This window comes from Halichoerus grypus, chromosome 7 (genome assembly GCF_964656455.1).
Source record: "Halichoerus grypus chromosome 7, mHalGry1.hap1.1, whole genome shotgun sequence".
In the NCBI taxonomy this organism is placed as follows: Eukaryota; Metazoa; Chordata; class Mammalia; order Carnivora; family Phocidae; genus Halichoerus; species Halichoerus grypus.
The window spans coordinates 9,793,594-9,817,762 of NC_135718.1; the positions used below are offsets into that span (position 1 = coordinate 9,793,594).

At 46.2% G+C, this 24,169-nt stretch overlaps 1 protein-coding gene and 1 long non-coding RNA gene across 2 annotated transcripts; one reads left to right on the plus strand and one right to left on the minus strand.

Moving 5' to 3' along the window:
- The first annotated feature begins 8,139 nt into the window (after positions 1-8,139).
- Positions 8,140-20,669, plus strand: NSMCE4A (NSE4A component of SMC5/6 complex). Its single transcript, XM_036070263.2, has 11 exons — positions 8,140-8,555; positions 9,272-9,349; positions 11,271-11,401; positions 13,234-13,385; positions 15,300-15,399; positions 16,093-16,183; positions 17,045-17,139; positions 18,649-18,697; positions 19,419-19,513; positions 19,594-19,679; positions 20,498-20,669. The coding sequence occupies exons 1-10, from the start codon at positions 8,258-8,260 to the stop codon at positions 19,666-19,668; spliced, it is 1,164 nt and encodes a 387-aa protein (XP_035926156.2). The 5' UTR covers positions 8,140-8,257; the 3' UTR covers positions 19,669-19,679; positions 20,498-20,669.
- On the minus strand, positions 11,298-13,240 carry LOC118521602 (uncharacterized). Its single transcript, XR_004910210.2, has 2 exons — positions 12,218-13,240; positions 11,298-12,176 (listed from the first exon to the last, which is right to left on the minus strand). It is a non-coding gene; the product is annotated as an uncharacterized LOC118521602 (long non-coding RNA).
- Positions 20,670-24,169: the final 3,500 nt, after the last annotated feature.

Genomic DNA, 24,169 nt, shown 5'->3' on the forward strand with positions numbered 1-24,169 from the left:
TTTGTTTTGTTTTTTTATTACACTGAGATCACAAGTCAAAGTCCCAGGGCCCAGGCACGGGGTGGTTCCCACCATCCCATGAAAAACCGCCAGCCGCGGCTGAGCGGCTGAAATAGCGCCACCGTGTGGCAACACCGTGCAGCGTCAACCCTTCATTTGACCCGCCAGCCTTGAAATGCTTCTCCACCCAAACACTAATTAATTACCTAAAGCAAAAAATTGTTATAATTTGGCGAGATTTGCAATGTTTTCAAATTTGCTCATAACGTGAGGTTCCATTAATATTTTTATTGCGTATTACTTATTTGCCCGACTTAAATTCACATAAATGCAGCCTTGCTGAAAGTGACTGGCATATGGCAGAGAACACGAGAAAAACAAAACATTTCACAGGCAGTGCTTCGGGCTGCTGATTATTTTAAAATTCTGAGAGGAAAATAATTCAAAGTGATGTTATGACAGCAAACAGGTGGACTTATGAAAATAAAAGGATAATGTTTACAGACTATTATCTCCCTACGCAGTGAAAAAGAAATTCTCATTAATGAAGCAGACGCAGCTCCTTTCCTTCGAGAATTCATTGAAGTGATAGCAAAGGAATTTTTTTTGAAGTTTGTTGGGACCCTAGCGAAGCAAACTGGGACGGCACATCAGTCAAGCGATTGCTCCGTGTTTGTGGGCGCCGGGAAGTGGACTGAGGTCTGGTCATGGAGGAATTGGGGCACAGGAGGCTCAGCCTAGAGCTGGGGTAAGAGGGGGTGGTGGGGCCTCAGGCCCAACAAGACCCAGTCTGCACTGCAGACCCAGGAGAGGCTCTGAAACACCAGGAACAATGGAGGGAGCAGAACTGGGGTTGGACATTTGAAAATTAAAAACAAGTATAAGCAGAGCCTCTGCCTTCACCTTGTCCCACCCTCCCCTGATGCTCGCTGAGCAGACAAAAGCAAAATCAAATAAGAACCAAACCTCCCACATAGCCTGAAATAAAAAATTCAATAGAAGAGTGAAAGCAAACAAAAAAAATGTCAAAAAATAGAATTAAAGACTTAAAATATGAAAAAATATTACAGCCTTGAGAATCAATCCATGAGGTCACGCATGCAGACATGGAACAAAAAAGTGGAAGAAATTATCAAGGAAGTAATATAAGAATATTTTCCAAAGTTGAAGGAGGTGAATCTCCAGGTCAAAAGGGCCCAGTAGGTGACTGGCACAGTAATTTAAAAGTCTCTCTCATGGTTCTGTGGGTTGGCTGGGCTCCGCGAGGTGGTTCTCATGTTGAGGGAGGGTTCTCATGTAACTGCAGGCAGACAAAAGCTAGAACCAGAGCCATCTGAGGGCTCAGTGGGGTTGGATGTCCCAACGGCTCATGCACATGGCTGGCGGGTGACACAGTCTTTGGCTGGCAGCTCACCTGTGACCTATGCATGGACTCTCCATTTGTCTGGAGCTTCCTTACAGTATGGAGGATAGGTTCCAAGAGTAAATGTTCCCCTAAATAGAATGTAGAAGCTGCCGATCTCCTAAGGCCTGGATCCGGAAACTGGCACAGCGTCACTTCTGTATTCTATTGGTCAGACGGTGGCCCATGTTACAGGGGAGGAGACATAAATTTGCTATCTCAGCGGGAGGAGTGTCAGAGAATTCATGGCCATCTTCAATTCACCACCAATCCTAAATGTTTCTAGAAATAAAACAACGTAGGTCAGTTACTGATAATGAGAGTCAGAACCAAACTCGTTTTCCAGCCCTCTCTCCCTTGGGCGCCACTCTCCAGCTACCCGTGCCTCCCTGAAGTTTCAAATGTGCCAGACTCAGTTTATCCTCAAGGACTTTTCTTTGCCTTCGCCTCTGACCAGAATACGATTTCCCTGTATCTTTGGGTAACTCATCAAGTCGCATCTCAAATGTCACCTTCTCAGAGAAGATGTCCCTGCCCATCATATCTAAAATAAGTTGCAATCAGCATTTATACCCTTAGCCTAAATTCTTCTAAATTCTTCATAGCACTTGGGGAGAAGGGGGGAGTGACAACTAATGGGCATGGGTTGTTTTTTTTCCCCAAGGTGATGAAAATGTTCTAAAGTTGATTGTGGTGATGGTTCCACCTCTCTGGTGAATATAATAACCATTGAATTGTATACTTTGAATGTGTGAATTTTACGGCAGGTGAATTACATCTCAATAATAAGAAAAAAAATCTCACTCTGGCCTTCAGAAGCGAGTAAACATATTTAAATTGTTTTGCATCTCTGTTCGTCCTGCAGGTGTGAGTATGATCCCCGATCAGCAGCATGGGCATCACCTGGGAGTTAGAAATGGACAGTTAGAGGCTCCCTCCCAGACCTACTGAATCAGAATCTGCAGTTTTAACAGCCATCCCAGGTGGTTCAAATGCACAAGAACATTCGAAAAGCATGGCTCTAAAGTGTTATTGAGGGCATGTATTCGAGTTTTGGGGTGACAAATACATGACAGGTGTGATCTCATTAAGACACTCATTAACATGAGAGATTAGAAAAAAAATTTTAATTCATTGGCCTTTTTTATTTATTTACAAATCCTCCTTAGTGTTAACAAAATGAAAGAAAAGCAAATGGAGGGAGAGACTTGGAAGATGATACGAGGCTCAGGGCTTACACATGTTCCCAAATGTCCCCAAGCTAATGCTGGTTGTTTGTTTTGCCAACTGGAAATCACTCCAGGTGCAGAAGTTTCACGGCCCGTTGCTATTTACTAATATGGCTGTGACTCTTTTCCATAAAAAGAGGAAGGTGACTGTGGGGTGGGGAGGCTAACAGTCCTTTTTAGACCTTTAGACCCGTAAGCCTTGAGAGCCTGGAAAATATTCATTTGCACTGTTTGATTAAAAATCTGCACTTATTGTTTGACAATACAGATTAAAAGTTAGTATTTGTTATTACACTTCTCTTCTGAAATGATAAAATTAACACATTGCTGAAACAGTACAGATTTCATAATCTCTCGCTGTCTCTTCTCCCCACTCCCGCCCCGGGGAAGCAGTATTCACAGTGTTTATGCCTTTCTCTGGGTTCATGTTGTACATCTGACTACTAGGAGCCCCTCTGCTCTCCGGCCAAACCACAGCAGAGCAGGTGCTTTCTCTCCTGCGTCCAGGTGGGAAGCGCTAGGAGCTGAGTGTACCCTTCCTTCCCGCACTTGCAGGTCTTTGGCCACCCTGGCCCCGAGGTCTTGACAATGGGACAGGTGTGTCCCAGTCCTGGGCTTTGTTTCCTCTCAGAAGCTTTTGGATCAGTGTCTGGACTTAAGGGAGAGGCTTGGGAAAAAGAGAAGTCTCTAATCTGGAAAGTTCTACCCCCCCCAAATTTACATGGCTGACTCCCATTCTTAAGTGAACTGTCAGCTTTTCAGAGGGGACTTCCCAGACTTCCCCAGCTCAAGTAACCCACCCACGCTCCTCACCGCCTGGTAGGTAATTGCTTACCACAACATGCTTTTTAATTGTCTCATATTGCCACCATCTGAAATTATTTATCTCATCTCTCTGCCTGGTAAGATTGCCAGCTAGCGTCCGCCCGTGACAGCAGGGGTCTTGTCTGTCTTGCTCGCCAAGCCTGCATCACATGGGCACGTGACGCCCTTCAGCTGAACAGTGTGTGTTGTGGGCGTATGGATGCTCAGGCCCTCTGCCCGCAGCCGCCTCAGAGCTCGCCCACAGCCGGGGTGGACAGTGTTCCACGTGTCAAGAGCTCCCACCTCGAGCTCCAGGGCTTTCCTTTGTGTTCCTGTAGAAATTTCCTTTATTTTCTGGGAGCCCAGTCGTGTCATACAAAATATGGCGTATGCAGGTTTGAGTTGTTCTGTAGCAGGAGTCTCTTCAGACACATTTGTGATTATTTTCCACCTTAGAACAAAGCAGTTCCCAAACACCAAAGTGATGCCCCAGCTGCCAAAACCCTGCTCTCCGCCCCGCCTGCACCCCGACTTCCCTCCTGGGCTCCTTCCCGTCTCAGCTTAATGGCCCTGACTCTGCTATCCAGGTCAGATTCCTGCCCAGCTCCAAACCCTTTCCTTCTGAGCATTTAACACAGCAGGTATATATTCGTCTTTGTTTCGCTCGCTTGATGTCTCTCTCCGAAAGCCGTCAGCCCCATGAGTGTGGGGCCTTGTTTGCTCTCTTCCATACTGCATCTGCAGCATCCAGCCGTGGTCTGGCACCTAGCGGACCCCTCAATAAACATGCATTCATAAATGAAGCACCAGAAAGGGGCAGATTTTCATCACTGACTCACGTAATCACTAGCAGAACAGGAGCTACCAGAGAACTGGGGGATTGAGTTTTTAGTAACTTCTACCTTCTCCTGGAGCCTGGCTGATGAGGAGCGCCAAGATCTCCCTGAGAGATATACTGAATATCAAATTACACCAAGTGACATGTTTACTACACTAGCCACCATAAACGCATTGTAGATGATCTAACTCGGTCCTGGCTGGACATATATACGGCCCCCAAATCCAGAATTCCCAGCATCAAATCAGATCAGACCAGAAGGATCCCCCTGTGGCTGGCTGTCTTCCTCAGTGCCAGGACTATTTTACACTGAGAATGTGCATGTTTTCCCATTCAATTTGCAAGAATGCTGGGACCCAGCTACAGCCTGGTGGAGGCTCCGTGCACCAGGGATTCCTGCCCTCTACCTCGGCGCCACCTGGAACTCTCCTGCTTCCCTTCCCTCTGCCTGGTGGTTATTAAGGCCTGTTTACCAGATGTCCCCCTCTGGGTTTCTCCTAACTTGGCAGTGCTTCATTGTCATGTCATGTTAGTTAGGAGGGAGATCCAGAGGCTCATCTCCCAGGAAAGGAGGAGGGAGTCTACTCAGTCAGCTCTTCTCCCCTCACTGGTCTCTGCTCCATCATCTTGTAACGCTTTTTTCCTAATTACTGCGCGTGACTACTGTGCTAATCAGTCTTTCCTGTTTCGGGCACAGTTCCTACTTTCTGGATCCATCTGGTTGCACAAGTTAGGATTCTTTATATCTTGGTAATAGAAAATCTAAACCAAACTGGCTTAAGAAAGAAAGAAACGCATCATTTGGATTGTTTTGCGTGCAAATCACAGAACACCCGGTGAAAAGTGGTTTAAGCAGCAAGGACATTTATTACCTCTTGTGACAAGATATCCAGAGGGAGGGCAGTTGCAGCTTGGGTTCAGCAGCTTCGTTATGTCATCCAGGACTTGGGGTCTTTCTGCCTTGTAATGTTAATTTGTTCATGGGTCCTCATGTGGCCACAAGATGCCTGCCTCACTTTGAGCAACACATGTGGGCATGACAACGTTTGGCTAAAGAGGGGCATTTCCTTTCAGTGTCTATTTTTACTGTGGAAAAAATATTTTCGAGAAGACTTTCAACAGACTTCTCCTTAGTCCTTTTGGTCAAGATTGGGTCATATTCCATGCCACAGGTACGAGGGAAGCTGGGAGGGAAGATGAGTATCTGGTTTTGTTTGTTTGTTTGTTTTTTGGCCTCTATGGTGGAAAGTGGGCTTTGACAGTAAAGAAGAAGGGATAGGGAAACAGAGAAATAGAAGATATGTCTCCCAGCCTCCCCTGTGGTGGGGTTGAGGCCATGTGACCAGATCTGACCAATAGACTACGAGCAGCAGTGACATGTACCCATTCTGGATTGAGGTAATTAAGCCAACTCACTAATCCTGGACTGCCTACTTCTAGACTTCCAGTGTCACAAGGAAAATTGTAACTATTTTGGCTAAGGCCTTGTAGTGGAGCTTCTATTATAACTAGCTAAATAGACCCTGATATACCTCTTACCTATCATGTGGGTTATCCTCCATTTGTTTCCACCCTTACATCAAATTAATCTCCACCTTTCTTAGCCTTGCTCTGCCCAGAGACTGATCTATGGAGTGTATCACACAGGTTCTCTTGCCCACTGGCTTTATATTGGCCTTAGCCAATGGGCGGTAAAATCATTCAAAGAGATGTTTGGGAGAGAGAGACCAAGGTGTTTTACCCCCACTTCCTCTTTTTTTGGCATGACTGCATGCCTCTAGGACCACAGCTCCTGTCTGGTGGTCCCTTCTCCATGGCTTCAGCCCTCATCAGGTTCTGGTAACACTGCTTCTTCCCTCTGGCACTTCAGGCCCAGGAAGGGTAATGTCTTCCCACTGCTGCTCATCCCAGGTACCAATACTAGTTTCCTACCATTGCAAATTACCACAAACCTGGGCTCCACTTTATTTTTTTCATCGGTTACTTGTGCTTTTGGTGTCGTATCTAAGAAACCATTACCTAAGCCAAGGTCACAAAGATTTATACCTACGTATTCTTCTAAGATTTTTTATAATACTAGCTTTTACATTTACGTCCGATCCATTCGGAGTTCATTTTTGTATATAGCTTTAAGGAAGCGTCCAACTTCATTCTTCCCCGCATGAATAGCCAATGGTGCGGGCACATTGTAGCAAGGACTGCTCTTTCCCCAGTGGATTGTCTTGGCAACTTTGTAAAAAAAAATCAATTGACCATAGATGAATAGGTTTATTTCTGGACTTTTCATTTTATTCCATTGATCTATGTTTATCCTTATGCCAGCGCCACACAGTCTTGATTACTACAGCTTTGAGGTAAGTTTTGGAACTGAGGAATGTGAGTCCTGCCAACTTTGTTCTTCTTTCTCAAGATTGTTTTGGCTTCTGGATCCCTTGTATCGCCACATGAATCTTAGGATCACTTTCATGTCTGTCTCCTCGTGAGACCATGGATGGCAAAGGCAAGTCTCTGAGCCATCTTTGTGACCTCCTGTGTTTGTAGAGCTCATTAGTACACACCAAAAGCTTGTTAAATTGAATGAAATGTTCCAGGTATTTTTGTCTGCAGTGTGGAATGAATTTCCACCTAGGAGAATGCTAAGTATTTGTCTCAGTTCCAATGCACTGAACTGCAAGTGATAACCCCAAAACAATGAACACAGGAGATTAACACAGGCTGGAGGTAGGCAGTTATTCTGCAGCTGAGCTATGTCCATCCTTCCTTTCTACTGCCCCTAGCATTCTGCTCTTTCCTATGCTTGTCACTTCATCAGGAGTAGACAGCTGCCATCATGCCTGGAACCGGGTCATCATACCAGCGTCTCAGAGAAGGAATGAGGTTGGGGATAAAGGCTCTCTTTTCTGGAGGCTTTTTCATCTAGACGGGAAGCCCCTTCACGTCTCACTGATCAGAACTGGATCACATGCCCATCCCTAGGCCAGTCATAGAGGAAGGAGGATAAGATCACCGTGACTCACGTAGGCCAATCACCATTCATCCAGTGAGGCAGGCATCAGAGGATACCTCTTCTGGAACCCAGGTAAGTGGGGGTCGCGGGCTGTATCAGCTGCTGGGGCCAGCGAATAGTGCTTACCTCCAGCTGAGTGCGCACCATGCACAAAAGGGTATTTTTGTAGACTTGAGTAGTAACTCAACTGACAATATTGTTCCTTTGAGAAAATAAAATGTATTCTCAGCACCAAAGAGAACTTTTGGGAAACGACATTTGCAGTACAACCCAAAACACGAAGAATGAAACTCCTACATTTTCTGAATATAATTCCATCTGTCTTGGACCCTGTCGAGGATATTTTAGAAGATTATAGTTTGAGAACCAATTGTGAACATAAACTGCCATGATGCAGGTACTTAGAAGGGACGGTGAGCAGAGCGTTTACTAGGAGAAAGACAATTTTTGTCGTTAATAGTTGTTGCTCTCGTCTTCACCACGCGTGGGATTGCCAGAGGCACAGGGACCTCGTCTGATCCGCCCAGTGAGGGCTCAGAGAAACTAAGGTCACGGAGCCGCCTCTCCTGTCTCCCCGGCTCGAACGCCGCAGCCCCCGCGGACGCACAGGCACCGCGCGCCCTGACGTCGCCAGGCTGTGGCCGGGTCCCAGGGAGCCAAGGACACCCGGGAAGACGCAGGCCTGGCGGGGTGGGCCCGCGGGCCCGCGGGGCAAGGCTCTAGGGCCCGCACCGTACGGGAAGCGGGCCCCTGGTGCAGCCAATGCGCGGGCAGCGCAGGGCCGGGGCCGGGCCCCGCGGCGCCTCCGGAGCGCCCCGCGCCGCGCCCGCCGCCGGCCTCCCGCCAGAGGCGTCGCTGTGCGCTGGCGCCGGCCCGGGAGCCGCGTTCCGCGGGGAGCAGGCGCTCGCGCCGAGCAGGGCTTTCAGTTTCTGGCGCGAACTTCCGCCGTTCCGAAGTTGCACGGCGGATTGGCGGCGATGTCCGGGGACAGCAGCGGCCGCCGGTCCGAGGGCCGGGGCCGGGGCCGCGACCCGCACCGGGATCGCACCCGCTCCCGCTCCCGCTCCCGCTCGCGGTCCCCGCTGTCGCCCGTGTCCCGCCGCGGCGCCGCGCCCGAGCGCAGGGAGGCCCCGGAGCGCCCGAGCCTGGAGGAGACGGAGCCGTCGGATTCCGGGGACGAGATGGTGGACCCGGCGAGCCTGGAGGCGGAGACCGACCACGGCCTGTGCCGCCAGATCCGCCATCAGTACCGGGCGCTCATCAACTCGGTCCAACGTAAGGCGGGGCGCGGGCGGGGGCAGGTGGCGGACGCAGGCCCGCGCGGCGCGGCTGGTCAAAGGCGCCCCGGCCGGCCCCGCGCCGCCTGGCCGCGCCTTCATTGGCTCGCGAGGCGGCCCCGCGCCGTCGCGTGGAGCGAGCTGCGCGACCTTGGCGGGGGCGCGCGGGCCCCGAGGGGCCGGCACGGCCGGGAAGGGGCGGCGGCGGCGGGACGCGGGGCCCCGGGCGTCTTTTCTGGCAGTCGGCGGGTCCGGCGCGCGGTCGCCCGCCCAGCGCGGGGGCGGAGGGGGGGCAGCGCCACCAGGGAGCTGTCAGAAATGCCAGTCCTCGGGCCGCACCCCGGACCTCCCCACTCTGAAACTCGGGGAGGCCCGCCCATCTGTCGGGTGGCCCTCTAGGGGCCTCTGTGGCTGCAAAGTTTGGGAACCGCCCTTCGGAGCGCTCCTCAGGGGCTGCAGGGGCTGTGGAGCCCCTTGGGTGGAGGGTACAGGCAGCCGGGCCCCTTGTGAAGTTCATGCTGCTTAGAGGTACAGTTACCTCTCTCTTTCCGAGCCACTTGGGTTAAAAAGATGGAGATGTGTGAAGTAATCCGCCCCCACACACACACCCGGGGGAGCAGGGGCCGGGCTTGGCTGTCCTGCAGGTGATCGCTTCGTCCCGGACTCTGAGTGCCTGATGCGCACATTTCCCAAACCTTGTATTTTTTTACATAGAAAACCGGGAGGATATACTGAATGCCAGCGACAAATTAACAGAAGTCCTTGAAGAGGCCAACACTCTGTTTAATGGAGGTAATTCGTTATTTTATATATGAGTGCTTTTTATTATAAGTTTTAGAGTAATTTTAATTAGTTTTATATAAGAGCCAAATTATTGCCATCACACAATTCCCACATATTGTAATAGTGCTTTACTAGTGTGGGAAGTTTTTTCGTTGTAGTGGTAATTCTGCTTTAACTCCCCTCAGGCGCCCTGAAGGCTTTATGAGAGATTCTGGGGGTGCAGCCAGCAGCCTGTTTCAGCAAGTCCCCCCCCCCCAGGTGGTCCTGTTGCTTGTTCAGGGTTGAGGACTTTGCATGTGTTACCTTTCCTCTGTCTGTGGTATTGGCTGCTGGATCCCCAGGATGCATTTGTTGAACAGAACACGGTGCTCCGTGGTCTTTGAGGACCAGAAGCTTTACGTCTAGCCACGTGCTAGTTATGACTAATGGCTTACCTGTTGCCCGCCGCTAACGTTTTTGTGTCTGCGTGTTCTCAAGTGACTGTCCTTCTAGCTCTGGTCACAGCCTCCTCGCTGTTCCCCAAGTGGGGTCTCCCCCATTTGCTAAATCTCATTTGAATCCTTCCAGAACTGGGCGTTTCCCCACCTGGTTAAATCCCTCCTCCACCGTCCTTAGCTCTGTCTTCTCTTCACTCCTGGACTCCCAGTCCGTCTCCTCAAGGTTCCTCTCGACCCCCTCAACTCCCTTGCGGTTTTACTGTGCATCTTATTAGTTCCTGAGCCACACATGGCCTCCCCCTCGGCTGATTCCGCCCTGCTGACCGGGTCACCTCGCTAAGGCGAAGTTCTCTCACTCAGCTGGGCTCCGGGAGTCGCTCAGCAAACACAGAATTCTAGATCCTTGGCGTTCATGGTTTTAACTCGGCGGAGGCCTCAAAGCCATCTGTGACCGAGAAGTCTGCACTTTTCTCTCCAGCCGCGCTGGGAGGCCGGTGGGCAAGGCCCTGGGGCAGCCCAGGAACGAGCCTCCAGCCCCGGCCCCTGCTGCCTGCTCTCACCCGTGGTCACTTCCGCAGCCTCGCTTCCGAAATAAAATGGGAGAAAAATGATGTATACAAACAGAACCCGGAGTCCGCAAGTTCAGCAGCCTGCGGCGGGTTCAGGAAGTGGGGGATCCAAGTGAAAAGGCCTCAGGAGCGAGCCAGGCCCAGGTGTTTCTGTATTTGAGCCTTGCCCTGTTCCCCTCTTCTTGGCTCCCTTTCCAGTTTGCCTTTCCAGGTATTCCCAGAGCACTTTTCCCCCTTCCCCGGGGCCCCTCAGGCCTGCTCTTAACTCCAAAGGGCCTGTCCCTCCCCTCCCCCACTGCCTCCTCAGTTTCCCTGCCCCATTCGCTTCTTGTCTCCTGTTGAAATCTTTTTCTCTCTATGGCTTAAGTCCTGGGTCCTCTGTCAAACGTTTTTGGGTCACCCATCCTCAGAGTCGCTGCCCTGCGGTAGGCTGTTGACGTGGTGGCCTGTGCTGACTCTGGGGGGTGGGATGGGGGGAGAGTCCTAGGCTGCCTGCCCAGCCCGCACTCCTACTCTTGCTGCTCAGCAAGCCACCCTGCCTTACACGGAGTGGGCCTCCCTTTTGACTTACCTCCGCACAGGTGGGAATCGTGGCAAAGATGGGCTCCTGGGGTCAGAGGAAAAAGCCGGTGTGGGAGAGGAGAGAGGCTTTGTTGAACCAGAGCTATGAAGAGCTGGTGGCTCGGTTCACAGGAGCAGGACCCCGGAGGGAGAGTGGCTTTTAGGAGGACTGGTCAGCTCTGACTCCAGATTTTGGTGGGTTGGGTAGAGGAGCCAGGTTTTAGAGGGACATGGGTATGTTTGAGAATTTTTTTTTTTTTTTTGGTCCAGTGGGAAATGTCAAGTAAGTAGGTGGAAATTTCAGGAAAATCCCTGTGAATAATGGGTTTTTAGTAATGTGTATTTTCCTTCTTTTCTGAATAGTGTCCCGAGCAAGAGAAGCAGTCCTGGATGCCCAGTTTCTTGTTCTGGCTTCAGATTTGGGCAAAGAGAAAGCAAAGCAGCTGCGTTCTGATCTGAACTCATTTGATATGTTAAGATATGTTGAAACTCTAGTAAGTTCAAAGCTACAGAATCTTAATAAAAAATGTTTCCCATGTCACATATTGTATAACTATCTACTTTGCTTAGATCTGTATGCAAATGGATTTCACTTCCTTTTTCCTTTTTTGGGGGGCCGGGGCGGGGGGCATGTCTCAGATTCCTCCAAAGAGATCTCACCAAGTTAAACAATGACAGGGGAGCCCTGTGGAGGAATTTAGGGTGGCAGCTTAGAGGTTTAAAAATCTCTTAGCATTCTAAGACTCTGGGTGCTACGTTTATTTACAAATGGCCATTTTTTCATTCTCAGTGACCCTGGGCTTTTGTCCTGGGCTGGGCAGGACCCACCCTGCAGGTGGCAGGGCTCAGCTGGAGAGGAGTTAGGCCTGGTGGGGGGGCATGTTTTCATCAGTCCTTGACAATATCTTGGAACCATATGAATATGCTTGGGGTTTTGCTTTTTTGTGGGTCTTTTTGTTGTTTTATTCACCTTTCTTTGAATGGTTGTTACCTAAAATTTTTAAACTTTTCTTTGGTGGATTTACCAAAAAAGCACAATGAGGCTGACCTTGCATTTTACTATGTTGTGATTGTTTTGTTTTTTTTTTTTCTGTTTTTGGTTCCACTCTGAGCTAACCTCTGTCCTAGCATTTGTGCTAGGACTTTGAATTTCTGCCTGAATGTTTGTTAAATGGTTATTAAAATGATTTAGTACCAGGAGACCGGCCCAGATAAATTAATTCTTTTGTAAAGGCAGGAGGCAGATGAATTTCCTGTTGTTTTTAAAACCTTAAATGGTTTAAAATTGAAATTTAACTTAAATTTAAAACCTTAAAATTTTCTCTCTTTTAACTTTTTTATTGTGAGGTATAACGCATTTGGAAAATGCACACTCATGTATAGCTGAATAAATAAAGTGACTATATCCTGGGTTATCTTTTTTTAAATTACTGGTATTTATCCAGGTGAGATGTGTACTTTAACAAATCGGAGCAAATTCCGGAAGTCTTAAGGCATTCAGTATAAAACCCTAAATTACAGCTCTGAAATCGCTGGGTGGGGAAGCCCCTTCCGAGTTCATCAAGTATAGGTACTATAAGGCAAAGATGGGTAGATTTGACCAGACAGAAATGGACGCGTCCTCCTTATGCGTGCAGTAGCGAGGGACGGGGGGGGGGGGGCGGAGGCTTGCTGACCTTACGTCTCTGATCGGGCTCTTGCAGCCTCTCTACAGAGTTTGATTGCTTTTATTAATAGGGGCAAGCTTCCCGAGGGCTTTTTGATTATTGTTTATGTTTGATATTACTGTTTTAATTTGATAACTTGTAGGCATTTTATAATTTCATAATGTAATCAGGGTGCTTTGATTTTCTGTGAGATAGTGTGGGATAAGAGAATTATTAGACTTCTAGCAACTCTTCCCAGGAAGGCAGTGGTAAGATGAGCGATCCTCTGACTCTAGGCCACTGCTCTTTGGATGTACTGAGACACAAGCTGGAGAGAGGTCTCTAGGAGGTTGGCTAAAAACGAAAATCCAGAAGCCAGCTAAACTTGCCTGTTCTGTCCTGGAGCCTTTGATTTGGGATGTGATTTCAGATTTGTATGTTGGTACAGCTTTCCTAATACTTTGATGGACTAAGGATTCATTCCTTCTAGTATTTCTACCTTTGAAAGGTGGGGTTTATATAAGATTATTTGTATAATACGAAATGTAGCCGACGTGTTAGGGCACTGAACAGGCTTTTTTGCCTCTGGCCTCTTCAAGTTTAGTGATAGAGATTATTGGATGTGGTGAATGATTGCCTGTGGCTTAACTGGGGTTTTTTGTTTCCCTTCATTTTTGTAGCTGACACATATGGGTGTAAATCCGCTAGAAGCTGAAGAACTCATCCGTGATGAAGATAGTTCTGATTTTGAATTCATAGTCTATGACTCCTGGAAAATATCAGGCAAAACAGCAGAAAACACCTTTAATAAAACCCATACATTCCACTTTCTGTAAGATTATTTTAAAAATCGGTCAGACCAGCCATTTGTAAACCTTAAGTTGTTTTGTTATAGTAGGAACAAGAATTATCTGGTAGGGTGGCGGTGACAATCAGGATGCCATTGTGTGGAGATTTTTCTAAACTTTGACCGAAAAGCCCATAAAATCTCGATGTGGATAGAACCTCATCCTGCTTAATTTAAGCAGGAAAGGCTGTGGGCCAGAACCGCTTACCACAGGGCCCTGCTGGCTCCCTTCTTTTCTATTGTGTGAGGCTCTGGGTCTGGGGCACAATGTCTGGCTTTGTTTTGTCGTCTTTAACCCCTATCCTGTAGGAGGATGATACCTCTTATGGAGGGTCTTTTAAGATTTTACTAACGTATGTCAAGTGCCATTCATTGTAATTTCCTGTTGGATGGTCACTGACTTGTACTGGAAGCCTGCTTGAGTCACTCACATAAACTGCCCACCCCATTTTTTTGGAAACCACTCTACTTTTGAAAAGTTTATCTTCATACTCAGTTTAGCTTCCATCCTAATTTCCTAGCCCAGCCCTTTTGGAGGAACGAAGAATAGCCCTTACTGGTTCTTTTGTAAGACCACCTTCAGAGACATTGGTTGTGACCCCCAGCAGATACATTCTCTGGGGCAGCCACCCAGTTGTTTCTCCCTTACGTGCTCCAGCTCCTGGGCATCTGTCTACTCCAGTTCACCCTCCCAAAGCTCTGGAGGGCGGCGGTACCTCAGCGAGAAAGCTTTGGAGATGCACAGGTGTGGGGCCACGCATCTGCCCAGAACCACTGCGTACATGTCAGCGTAAAGATCAGGCTTCTTTGTTACAGGATGAAGTCGAAATCTCTGTTCTTTGCTTTTGAGCTCAAGGCTCTGTCATAAACCCCAGGATCTAAATGCAGCTGGGGTGCTGTGCCTGAAACTTTCTCTCCTCACCCAGCACAGCCCGCGTCCACAGTGAACTGCTTACAGCTTTGTGCCCTTGCACTTGCTGTTACTTTGGCCTCCAGTCTCTTCCCCGTCTTTTCCATCTGGGAAGGTTTGCTCTTCTCCCAGACCCTAACTTGGAAGCTTCCAGTAACTTCTCCAGACAGAGGTATCATTGTAAGATCAGAGATCCTGACCCGATCACTCCCATGTCTGGGTAGATCTCTGCCCCCATGCTCTCAGAACACTTTGGGATTACTCTAGCACAGCACTGTAGGATCTACTGTATTATGTTGAAATGGATGTGTGTGTGTGTGTGTGTGTGTGTGTGTCTGTGGATTTGGATCCGTCCATCTACACTGCATGCTTTGAGCTCCTCGAGCTTAGGGACCATATGGGTCCATGTTCGCGGGGCCTTGGCCTCTGCATGGTACATCTATTACTGTAGCTTAAGTCTGCAATAGAGCTTTTTTTAAGGGGTGTAGAGAGTACAAAGGGGGAAAGAATTCCATGGCTTCTGTTTGACCTGTCCTTCTGAGACAGGTGTGGGGTGTGTTCTGTTGTCGTAGGCTGGGAGCCTCGGCCTTAGCACCCCTAGTCCAAAGGCTTTTAACCCCCGTGGAGCTCTTTGTTCCCCTTTCCCACACCTTCAGCCTTCCCACTGACCTGAAGTTGGCTTTGCCAAAGAGACAGCAGGCTAGCTGGGAAGACCACAGGCATATCTACCGGTTCACTGTTGAGAGCAAAATAGGAAGGCGTTTGAGGGGGTATCTGTGGTTGAGTAAGTTCCTAGGAGTTCTTTGAGACACACAAAGGGAGCAGAGAGGATGTCACAAACCTGACAAGAGTTTTGGTCCAATGTCAGTTCGTATATCACTGGAGCCTGGTCTGAATTCGACCATTTCCGTGGGAACTGCTTCCAGTTAGTGCAACCAGTTTGTTTAAAAAACAAACAAAAAAAGACATGAAAGCATATTTTTCATTAGGTTGGGTTCAATACAAGGAGAGTTCCCTGTGCCAAAGCCACGAAGTGATCGTCCAAGAAAAGGTCCCACGACAGAAGAGAAGAAGACAATGCCTGACCAGGTTTGTTTTTTAAAAACACCTCAGGTTACAGCAGCTATTCATACAATATACGGGCAATCTGGCCATCTTTCCAAGCTTTAGGGTCTAGAGTCAGGTTTGGTTCATTAAATAATTACTTAAATAATTGCAGCTTTTAAACATTTGATTGGATTAACCCCTTGTCTTAGTTTTAATTCATGTCTGTAGTTTGGATCAGTTCTCCCAAACCAGGGGTTCTTAGCCTCGGCACCATCAACATTGGGGGCTGGATCCTTCTCTGTTGTGAGAGGCTGTCCTGTGTGTTGTAGGATGCTCTGTAGCATCCTTGGCTTCTCCCCATTAGGGGCCAGTAGCCTCCCCTCCCAGCTGTGACAACCAAAAACATCTCCAGATAGTGGCAGATGTCCCAGGAGGCAAAATCACTTTCAGTTGAGAATCACTATTCTAAACTGCGCTATTTGTATTTTGCTATTTATGTTCAACCTGAAAATGGTTGATTTGGTAATGTTACTCCTCTATTAAAAAGTTAATATAAAAAATGTTACTGAAACTAGACAATCTTTTTTTTAACTTTAAATTTTAAGATGAGGATAAAAACTGCTAGCAGTCCCCCAGTAAAAGACAGCTAGAGGAGTTTAGATGTGTCAGAGAGCAGAAAACATGAATGAGCAGGCAAGTAGGTCAGTCTGCTTGGTAATGACTTTATATTTTCAGTTAAATGAAATGGAAGAATCTCATCAAGAAGCAACAGAAAAAGAAGTGGAAAGAATTTTGGGATTGTTGCAAACGTATTTTCGAGAAGATCGTAAGTACGATACCAAGTTCAAAGTAGAGCAATTTGTATTTATCAGTTAGACAAATACCACTTGCAGTCAGAAGTTATTTTTTTTAAAAGGCATTTTCAGTTTTATGTAATGTTTGAATCATTTTGATTCTTTTTTGGCATGTGTGTTTAATTCAGCTTCTCCTTTAGCAATCCCATGTGAGAGTATTGGCAAAGTAACTTTCCATTTTTGCTTTTAAAAGATGGGGTATTTTCTCTGTTACAAAATAAAAGGTGCCATAGAAGGGGGAAAAGTAGAGTTGAGTACCTGTTCCCTCGCTCCCCAGAGGCAGCCACCTGTACGATGTGCTTGTATACTTTCAGATCTTACGTTTATGTCCGTCACGTGACTTTGCACATAAGTAAGTTGGGAATTTTTGTTGGTTTTTTGCTTTTTTCAAAGCTAATCATAATACACACATTCTTCTGCACCATGAATTTTCCACGTGGACATTCTTCCATATCCGTACATCCAGATCCCCCTTATTCTTTTCAGTGATTCCCACTGTATGGCTGTATCCTCCGTGGGTGGACGACTAAGTTCTTTGTAGCATTTTATTCTTGTGAAACCCACTGCAGTGGGAAATCTTGGTACACAACTTTGTGCACACATGCTGATATTTCTGTAGGACAGCTTTTGAGAGGCGGGTTGCCAGATCAGTGGACGTACATATTTTTAATAGATACGTCACATTGCCCCCCAGAAGGGCTAAATCAGTTTTCACTCCCGCGAAAGTTTGAGTGCCCATTTCCTTCCTCTGCTAACACAGAATATTGGTCTTACTGATTGGCAAAAATCATCTTTCCTGTTTTGAAGAATTTTTTTTCCTCTTTTGTCTATAGCTGATACTCCTATGTCCTTCTTTGACTTTGTGGTTGATCCACATTCCTTCCCCCGAACAGTGGAAAACATCTTTCATGTTTCCTTCATTATAAGGGTAAGATTTAAGATTATTTCTCTTCTTTCTTTTATAGCTTTTAAAAGGGTAAATAATAGGGGTGCCTGGGTGGCTCGGTCGGTCAGTTAAACGTCTCTTGATTTTGGTTCAGGTCATGATCTCAGGCGAGCCCTGTGTCCAGCTCTGCGTGGACCCTGCTCTTGCTCGCTCTGTTTCTCTCTCAAAAAAAAGGGGGTAAATAATAAAAGCTGTGGATGGGAGCTGGCAAAGGTATTTGTACTAACTGGTATGTATGGTAGACCCGTTGTAGCAAAACATTGGCACACAGGCAGAAGAAACTAGCTGAAAATTTGTGTGGGTGCCTGGCTGGCTCAGTGTGGGCGCCTGGCTGGCTCAGTCCAAACTCACAGTTTGGAGTGTGCGACTCTTAATCTCAGAGTTGTGAGTTTGAGCCCCACATTGGCTATAGAGATTACTAAACATAATAAACTTAAAAAAAACTGTGTGCTTGCTTTTACATTTTAGGAATTTACAGAATGAATTGACAAAATTTGAATATGGAACTATAGATTAGATAACAGTATGGTATAAATGTTAAATTTCCCAAATTTGATAGTTGTCTTGTAAGGAAAGATCTTGTTCTTGTCAAGAAACATACACTGAAAGTATTAAGGAAAGGGAGCAGGTTGTCTATCACTTATTTTCTCATGAGAATTCCTAATACGTATGTAGAGGGGGAAATAACGTTGCAAAACTTGAACAGATGGTAAAGCTGGGGAAAGAATATATGAGAGGTCTTTATAGTAGCCTTATAGCCCTTTCAATTTGAAATTATTTCAAAATAGAGGTTCAAAAAAAAAAAAAAGAAAACCCCTACTCAGAAATATACTATGGAAATTTGCTTTCGACTGTCTTTAGTCTTATAACAGGTGCACTCCCGCTCATGGATGATGAATTTGATTTTAACCTCAGGAAAAATCTTTTCTCGACCAAAGTATTTTCCCAGAAATGATAACAAAGGCATATTTTGTCAGCAGTAAATGATGAGTTATGCATAATAAAATGCCGAGTGTCCAAAAATATGCATGAATCACATTTAAGAGCCAAGTTTTAAGAGCCAAGCCAGTTACAGTTTTATTTAGGAGATCCTCAGGATGGAGGCTGATGAGAAACCTGAAGGATGCCCCAATGTAAAGTCTTATCCACATAATCTCCTCATTATTGTTACAGTACATTTTGATTGTCTGGGATATGGAGGTTTGTTTGTTTTTTTTTGAGAGAGAGAGAAAGGGGGGAGAGGCGGAGAGAGAATCTCCAGCAGACTCCCTGCTGAGCACGGAGCCTAGTGTGGGGCTCAATCTCATGACCCTGAGATCATGACCTGAGCCGAAATCAAGTCGAACGCTTAACCGACTACACTACCCAGGTGCCCCATGGGATATGGAGTTTTCTAATTAATAATGTTTTTTATCCAATGATTATAGGTTTTGAATGTAATTTTTTAAATCGGCTTTTGAATCTAAATCTAAAATTATGTTTGTGTTTTAGGATGGTTTTGCAAGAATAAAGCTTGACCAAGACCGACTGCCAATAATAGGTAAATGATACTATGTTAAGAAAAATTAGTTTTAGAGAAAATGTATGTGTTATTCGAGTTCATGAAATGCAGTTTTCTGAATGTAACCAAGTTTGCATTTTAGGTAACTTTTACAGTGCTCTATCTTGCTCAACTAACTGAAATACTGCAAACACGGTCATCAGTTAAAATGAGGGGGTTCATCTGTATCATTGACTCAACATCTGCCCTAAAGATTAACAAGAAAGTCCCTCCAGTTTTGAGAATGTTTGTAATTATAGTTGCTGTTGTACTTTTCTTCCGTTTTTTTCCCTGAAGCCACCTCCCTCTCCTCTCCTTGAGAGGATCTTAGTTGAATAATTTCACCAGCTCAGTGAGTCGTTTCTTTCTAAGGTCCCCTGTAGAGAGTCAAGTATTTTTATTGCCTTGATTGGTACTTTAATAGTTCTCAATTTCTTTTGGACTCACTAGGGCTCAGCTCTGAGGTTGGTAGGTAGATATGCAGAAGTTTTCAAATGATTGCCACGTGTAACTCTACTACGGGAGGTATTTTTTTTTAATGGAAGCAAATGGATTACTTACTACCGTAATAACACTCTTAACACATCAGTGATGCACGGAATCATAATAAGTATGTAATATTATAAGTGTCTTCGATACAGGTTCATTCCTTCTCATCAGTTTCTGTTCAGAGTACCTCTTGCGATTTGATAACCTTTGAAAACTTTTGTCTTTCAAACAGAGCCTGTTAATATTAATGAAGAAAGTGAGGGAATTGACCAAAACACCCAAATTAGGAATCAAGGAATTATAGCTTTGAGTTACCGTGACTGGGAGGTAAAGCTCTGCATGTTGCCCTGGGGTAGTTCTTCGTTTGCGGTAAACCCAGTCCCCAAATGTTCTTTGTTCTCTGCCAGGAGATCGTGAAGACCTTTGAGATTTCAGAGCCTGTGATTGCTTCAGGCCAGAGCCAGCAGAGGCTAAGCGCTTGACGCCAGCAAAGGTAATTCTTCCTATGTGTTATTAAATGTTAATTAGCATTCCAGACCATCTTCCTTTTTTTCATTCGGGTGGAATTGGGATTTGCCTCCCTCTAGTGCCCCATTCTTAGAACTGTGTGTGCCCGTGAGAAAGGCAACTTTGGGCCTAGTGGCTGCAAGTCCCCTTCTTCGGATTACTTTGGTTAAGTAGAATATTGAACCCTCCCATCACCGTCCGATCTGATTTGCTTATTTTACAGCTATGAAGTAGAAAAGGAGGATTAGGACAGAATTACCTGGAATAATGTCAGTAAATGGGCATTTCTGAAATCTGAGTTACGCTGTGAAACACTTCTTCATTTTTATGAAGGAGAACATGCTAGAAGGAAATCTTTGTGATGATCGGGCATTTGCTGTGGGTGGGAGTCAGAAGACCTGTATTCTCTTTGCTCCGTACCCTTAGTTTAAAATCACTGAGCAAATCACTTAATCTCACTCAGCTTCATTTTGTCTACAAATCTGTCTGTAAAATGGGGGGATTTTGAATTAGATCCTTAAGGGTTTTTTTTTTTTAGCTCAAATTTTCTATAATTTTGAGAGTTTCAAATTAGCTTTTAATACTTAACGTAAACTCTTAATATGCACCTCAATTAACTGAGCTTCTTTTGTTCCAAGATAACTGAGGGAAACAGAACAGACATAAGGTATATAATATGCGTGGCCTGGGGCTCTATTCAGAGAGAAAGGACTAGTTATTAGATCCTTTTTATGTATATCAGGTGAACTTTTGATTCATTTTATCATTTATAAACTGTTAACCAGCTATTTTTCCCTCTTTCAGGACTCAGATGGATAGTGAAATCGGAAGAGGAAAGCAGCATGTATTGTATATATTGTATGATTAAACATTTTTAAAGACAGATTGTTTTTAGTAAAATGTAGCTTTTGATAGTTAATGAATTTGTTATGGTTGTCTTTGATTAAAGGAAATTCACTGCCATCTTCACAAATAATTGTAGTTACTTTTTATTTTCCCATCATGCCAGAGTTTGTCCTTTCTCCAGTCCTGTCCCATTAAAACTTTTTTAGTTAGGTTGTTATGGCCTATATATCATTATGGTTCTTTAGCTGTAAAGTTAGCTGGTCAAATCCACAAATCTTAGGTTGAACTGTACGAAATTGTTGCTCTTGTAGGTAAAACACAGTCACATATCAGCCATTTTATAGGTTGCAGCCTGTGATTTACTCACAGGAAACTCTTCAGCCCTCTCCTCTGCCAGGCCAGGCTGGATACCTGTCCCCAGCAGCAGTCCTCTCTGCACAAACCCCAAAGAGGAAAACCATCTGGCGGGGTGGATGGTGCTACTCCCGGGCTGCCCATCTTTGCTGGCCCTTCAGGCCTGGCCTTGATGTTTTTTTGTCCCTCTCTGGTTCCCTTTCCCACTCCCCAGCTTTCTACATCCTCCTTCCCTGGGTCCCAGCCCTTCCTGGTGCTCAGGTGTGTCCCCCACCCTCCATACCTAGCACTTTCCCTTCAACCACGGTTATCTCTCATCGTAAAACAACTGTCGTGACCCTTAGTTACTGTCCTGTCTCTTCTTTGAACAAGGATCACAGGCGCTCTCCCCTTCTGGCCGTCCTGGAACCCGGGCAGAGGAACACCTCCATTCCCAGCATTCCCCGGGGGCTGTTTTAGGCCAAATTGGTGATTCCTTCTCAAATAGTTCGATCCCAGGGTTGAATGCTGTGCATTTGACACATAAAGATCCACTCCTGGAGGGGAGCCCGGGTGGCTCAGTCGGTTAAGCGTCGGACTCTTGATTTTGGTTTAGGTCACGATCTCAGGGTCCTGGGTCAGGCCCTGCATCGGGCTCCATGCTCACTGTAGTCTGCCTGTCCCTCTGTCCCCCTACTCACTCGCTCACTCGTTCTCAAATAAATAAATAAAATCTTAAAAAAAACTCTACTCCTGGAAAGCTGTACATCCTTCTATCTGGTGCTTTCCCTGACCTCCTTCCCCCCCGTCTTACCCTCATGAGTTCTCCTACATCTATATCCTGAACATTCTCCAAACTTTATTTGACTCCACTCTGAAAAGCTACAGGCATACGTGACCAATGGCTTATTGGCAGCATAGGGGCTGTTTTAAACATATGTATAAATTAGCTCCCAAATCTGTCCTCTCTTAATCCCTATAGGGGTACTTCTACTACTTTATTTCCTCCAGAGAAACCTAGGATTTCTTTCTTTTTTTTTTTTTTTTTTAAGATTTTATTTATTTATTTGACAGAGCCCAAGCAGGGGGAGCTGCAGGCAGAGGGAGAAGCAGGCTCCCCACTGAGCAAGGAGCCCGATGCAGAACTCGATCCCAGGATTCTGGGGCCATGACCTGAGCCGAAGGCAGATGCTTAACTGACTGAGCCACTCAGGCACCCCAAAAGCTAGGATTTCTTTTCCCCCACAGCCCCTACCTTAATTGGTCATGACCTCCCATCTGGTGTCTTGATTTTCTCCATCCTGCCCAGATTTCTGCCACAGACTCCCGTCTGGTGTCCTCGGCTTCCTGCCCGCCCTTCGCATCCCCTCCACATCTTCAAAACCACTTGTCAGTTCTCAGTGACTCCCCACTGCCTTCGAGACTTGAGACACTTCAGCTTGCAGCGCTGTGGAGGCCTTACATGACCAGGCTCCTTGCCTCCACCCAGGCTCACCTCCCCCTCTAAACTCCAGCTTTCTCTTCCATCTTGGTTGAACTTCACATTCCATATCATTCACCCATTTAAAGCGAACACTTCATTGTTTCTCAGTCTGTTCACAGGGCTCTGTAACCACCACATCCTGATGCAGAACATTCTTGTCCCCAACCAGTGGCAGGTACTCTTCCTCACCTGTCTCCTTACTAACCCTTAGCCCCAACCGATAACCTATTTTCTGTCAAAAGTTGCCCATTCTGGACATTTCACATTAATGGAATCACACATGTGGTCTTAATATTACAATTTTTCAAGCAAATCTGTTTAGAGTTGCCTTCCTCTTTCCCTTTTGTTGGCCTGTCTTCTACTTGCGTCAAACTCTGCTCATACAAGAAACATAAGGGGCCTGGGTGGCTCAGTCAGTTGAGCGTCTGACTCTTGGTTTCAGCTCAGGTCATGATCTCAGGGACATGAAATCGAGCCCCAAATCGGGCTCCACGCTCAGTGTGGAGTCTGCTTGAGATTCCCTATCCTTCTCTCTCTGCCCTTCCTGCTTGTGCTCTCTCTCTCAAATAAATTAATTTAAAAAAAGAAAGAGGGATGACCTTTGGGAAACCAAAGTGGCCTAGCTGTCACTTGGCATTTTGTATCTTTCTATAATTGAGTTTTCTAACCATGCACTTTTTCATTATTTTTAAAAAGTATTGGGGCACGTGGGTGGCTAGTGGGTTAAGCACCTACCTTCAGCTTAGATCATGATCCCAGGGTCCTGGGATTGAGCCCCGGGTCATGCTCCCTGCTCAGCAGAGAGTCTGCTTCTCCCTCTGCCCCTCCCCTTGCTAGTGTGCTTGCCCTCTCTCTTTCTCTCTCACTCTCGTTCTCTCAAGTAAATAAATCTCAAAAAAGTATCAACAGAAGTTATCTGGGCAGGGAAGATTATGGGCCACTTTCTCTTCTTTAAACTTCTGAATAGGAGGGGCCCCTGGCTGGCTCAATAGGGAGAGCATGTGACTCTTGATCTTGGGGTGGTGAGTTCAAGTTCCATGTTGGGCAAGGAGCCTACTTTAAAAAAAAAATTGTAAACTTTTGAATAGGAAAAAACCAACTAATGCATGTTATCGTTTAAATATCAAACACATGTAACATCCCCAAAGTCTTTCTTTTCCTCTAGAACTTTGTGTTCTAATAGCACCTCATTCTTACCTCCGTTACCCTGTCTGTGCTTGTCATGTTGTTCGCACATGTTTTCCAGTGGAGTTCCCCCAGGGCCCGGGTGTGCCTTATTTCTGTGCTGACGGTAGCTGGTTTGGGGCCAGGCCTTGCTGTCCTAACTGCCCTGCCCAAGCACTTCTCACCCAGGGTGAGTATTCTCAGACTGGCGTTGCCCATAAGCTGCCCTACTCTGTGGTCTGTATTCTCCATCCAGTGTTTCATAGCACAGACCTGGGCGTGTGCTGCTTTGACTTCTGTTCTCTCCAAGTAGATCATAAGCTCCTTGAGGGGCTAAATCCTAGAGTCTTGGGTCTCTCTCCGGCTAGGGCTTAGGCTTCTGACATGCTATAAAATTACAGGTGCATTGGAGAATACAAGATAATATGTTGTCTGCATAATTGCAACAGGCTTTTAAACCCTTGGTCTGTATTTACTTCTGCAGAGAGGGACCAGGTCTCTTTAGTCAAGATCAATCCAGAAGCTGTGGAATTGTCGGTTTCTTTGTATAAAAATACTTGTTTAGTTTTTATGAGCAGTGTTAACATAAAAGACAATAGAAAGGATAAAGAAGGATAGACGTGTAGGATGGACTTTTCAGAGCCTTGGAA

Bases quoted from the DNA above. Each gene is read 5' to 3' on its own strand.
- NSMCE4A (XM_036070263.2), top strand. From the start codon at position 8,258: ATGTCCGGGGACAGCAGCGGCCGCCGGTCCGAGGGCCGGGGCCGGGGC. The intron at 11,402-13,233 runs GTAAGTTCAAAG...TCATTTTTGTAG, and splicing joins TAAGATATGTTGAAACTCTA to CTGACACATATGGGTGTAAA. The intron at 19,514-19,593 runs GTAAAGCTCTGC...GTTCTCTGCCAG, and splicing joins TGAGTTACCGTGACTGGGAG to GAGATCGTGAAGACCTTTGA.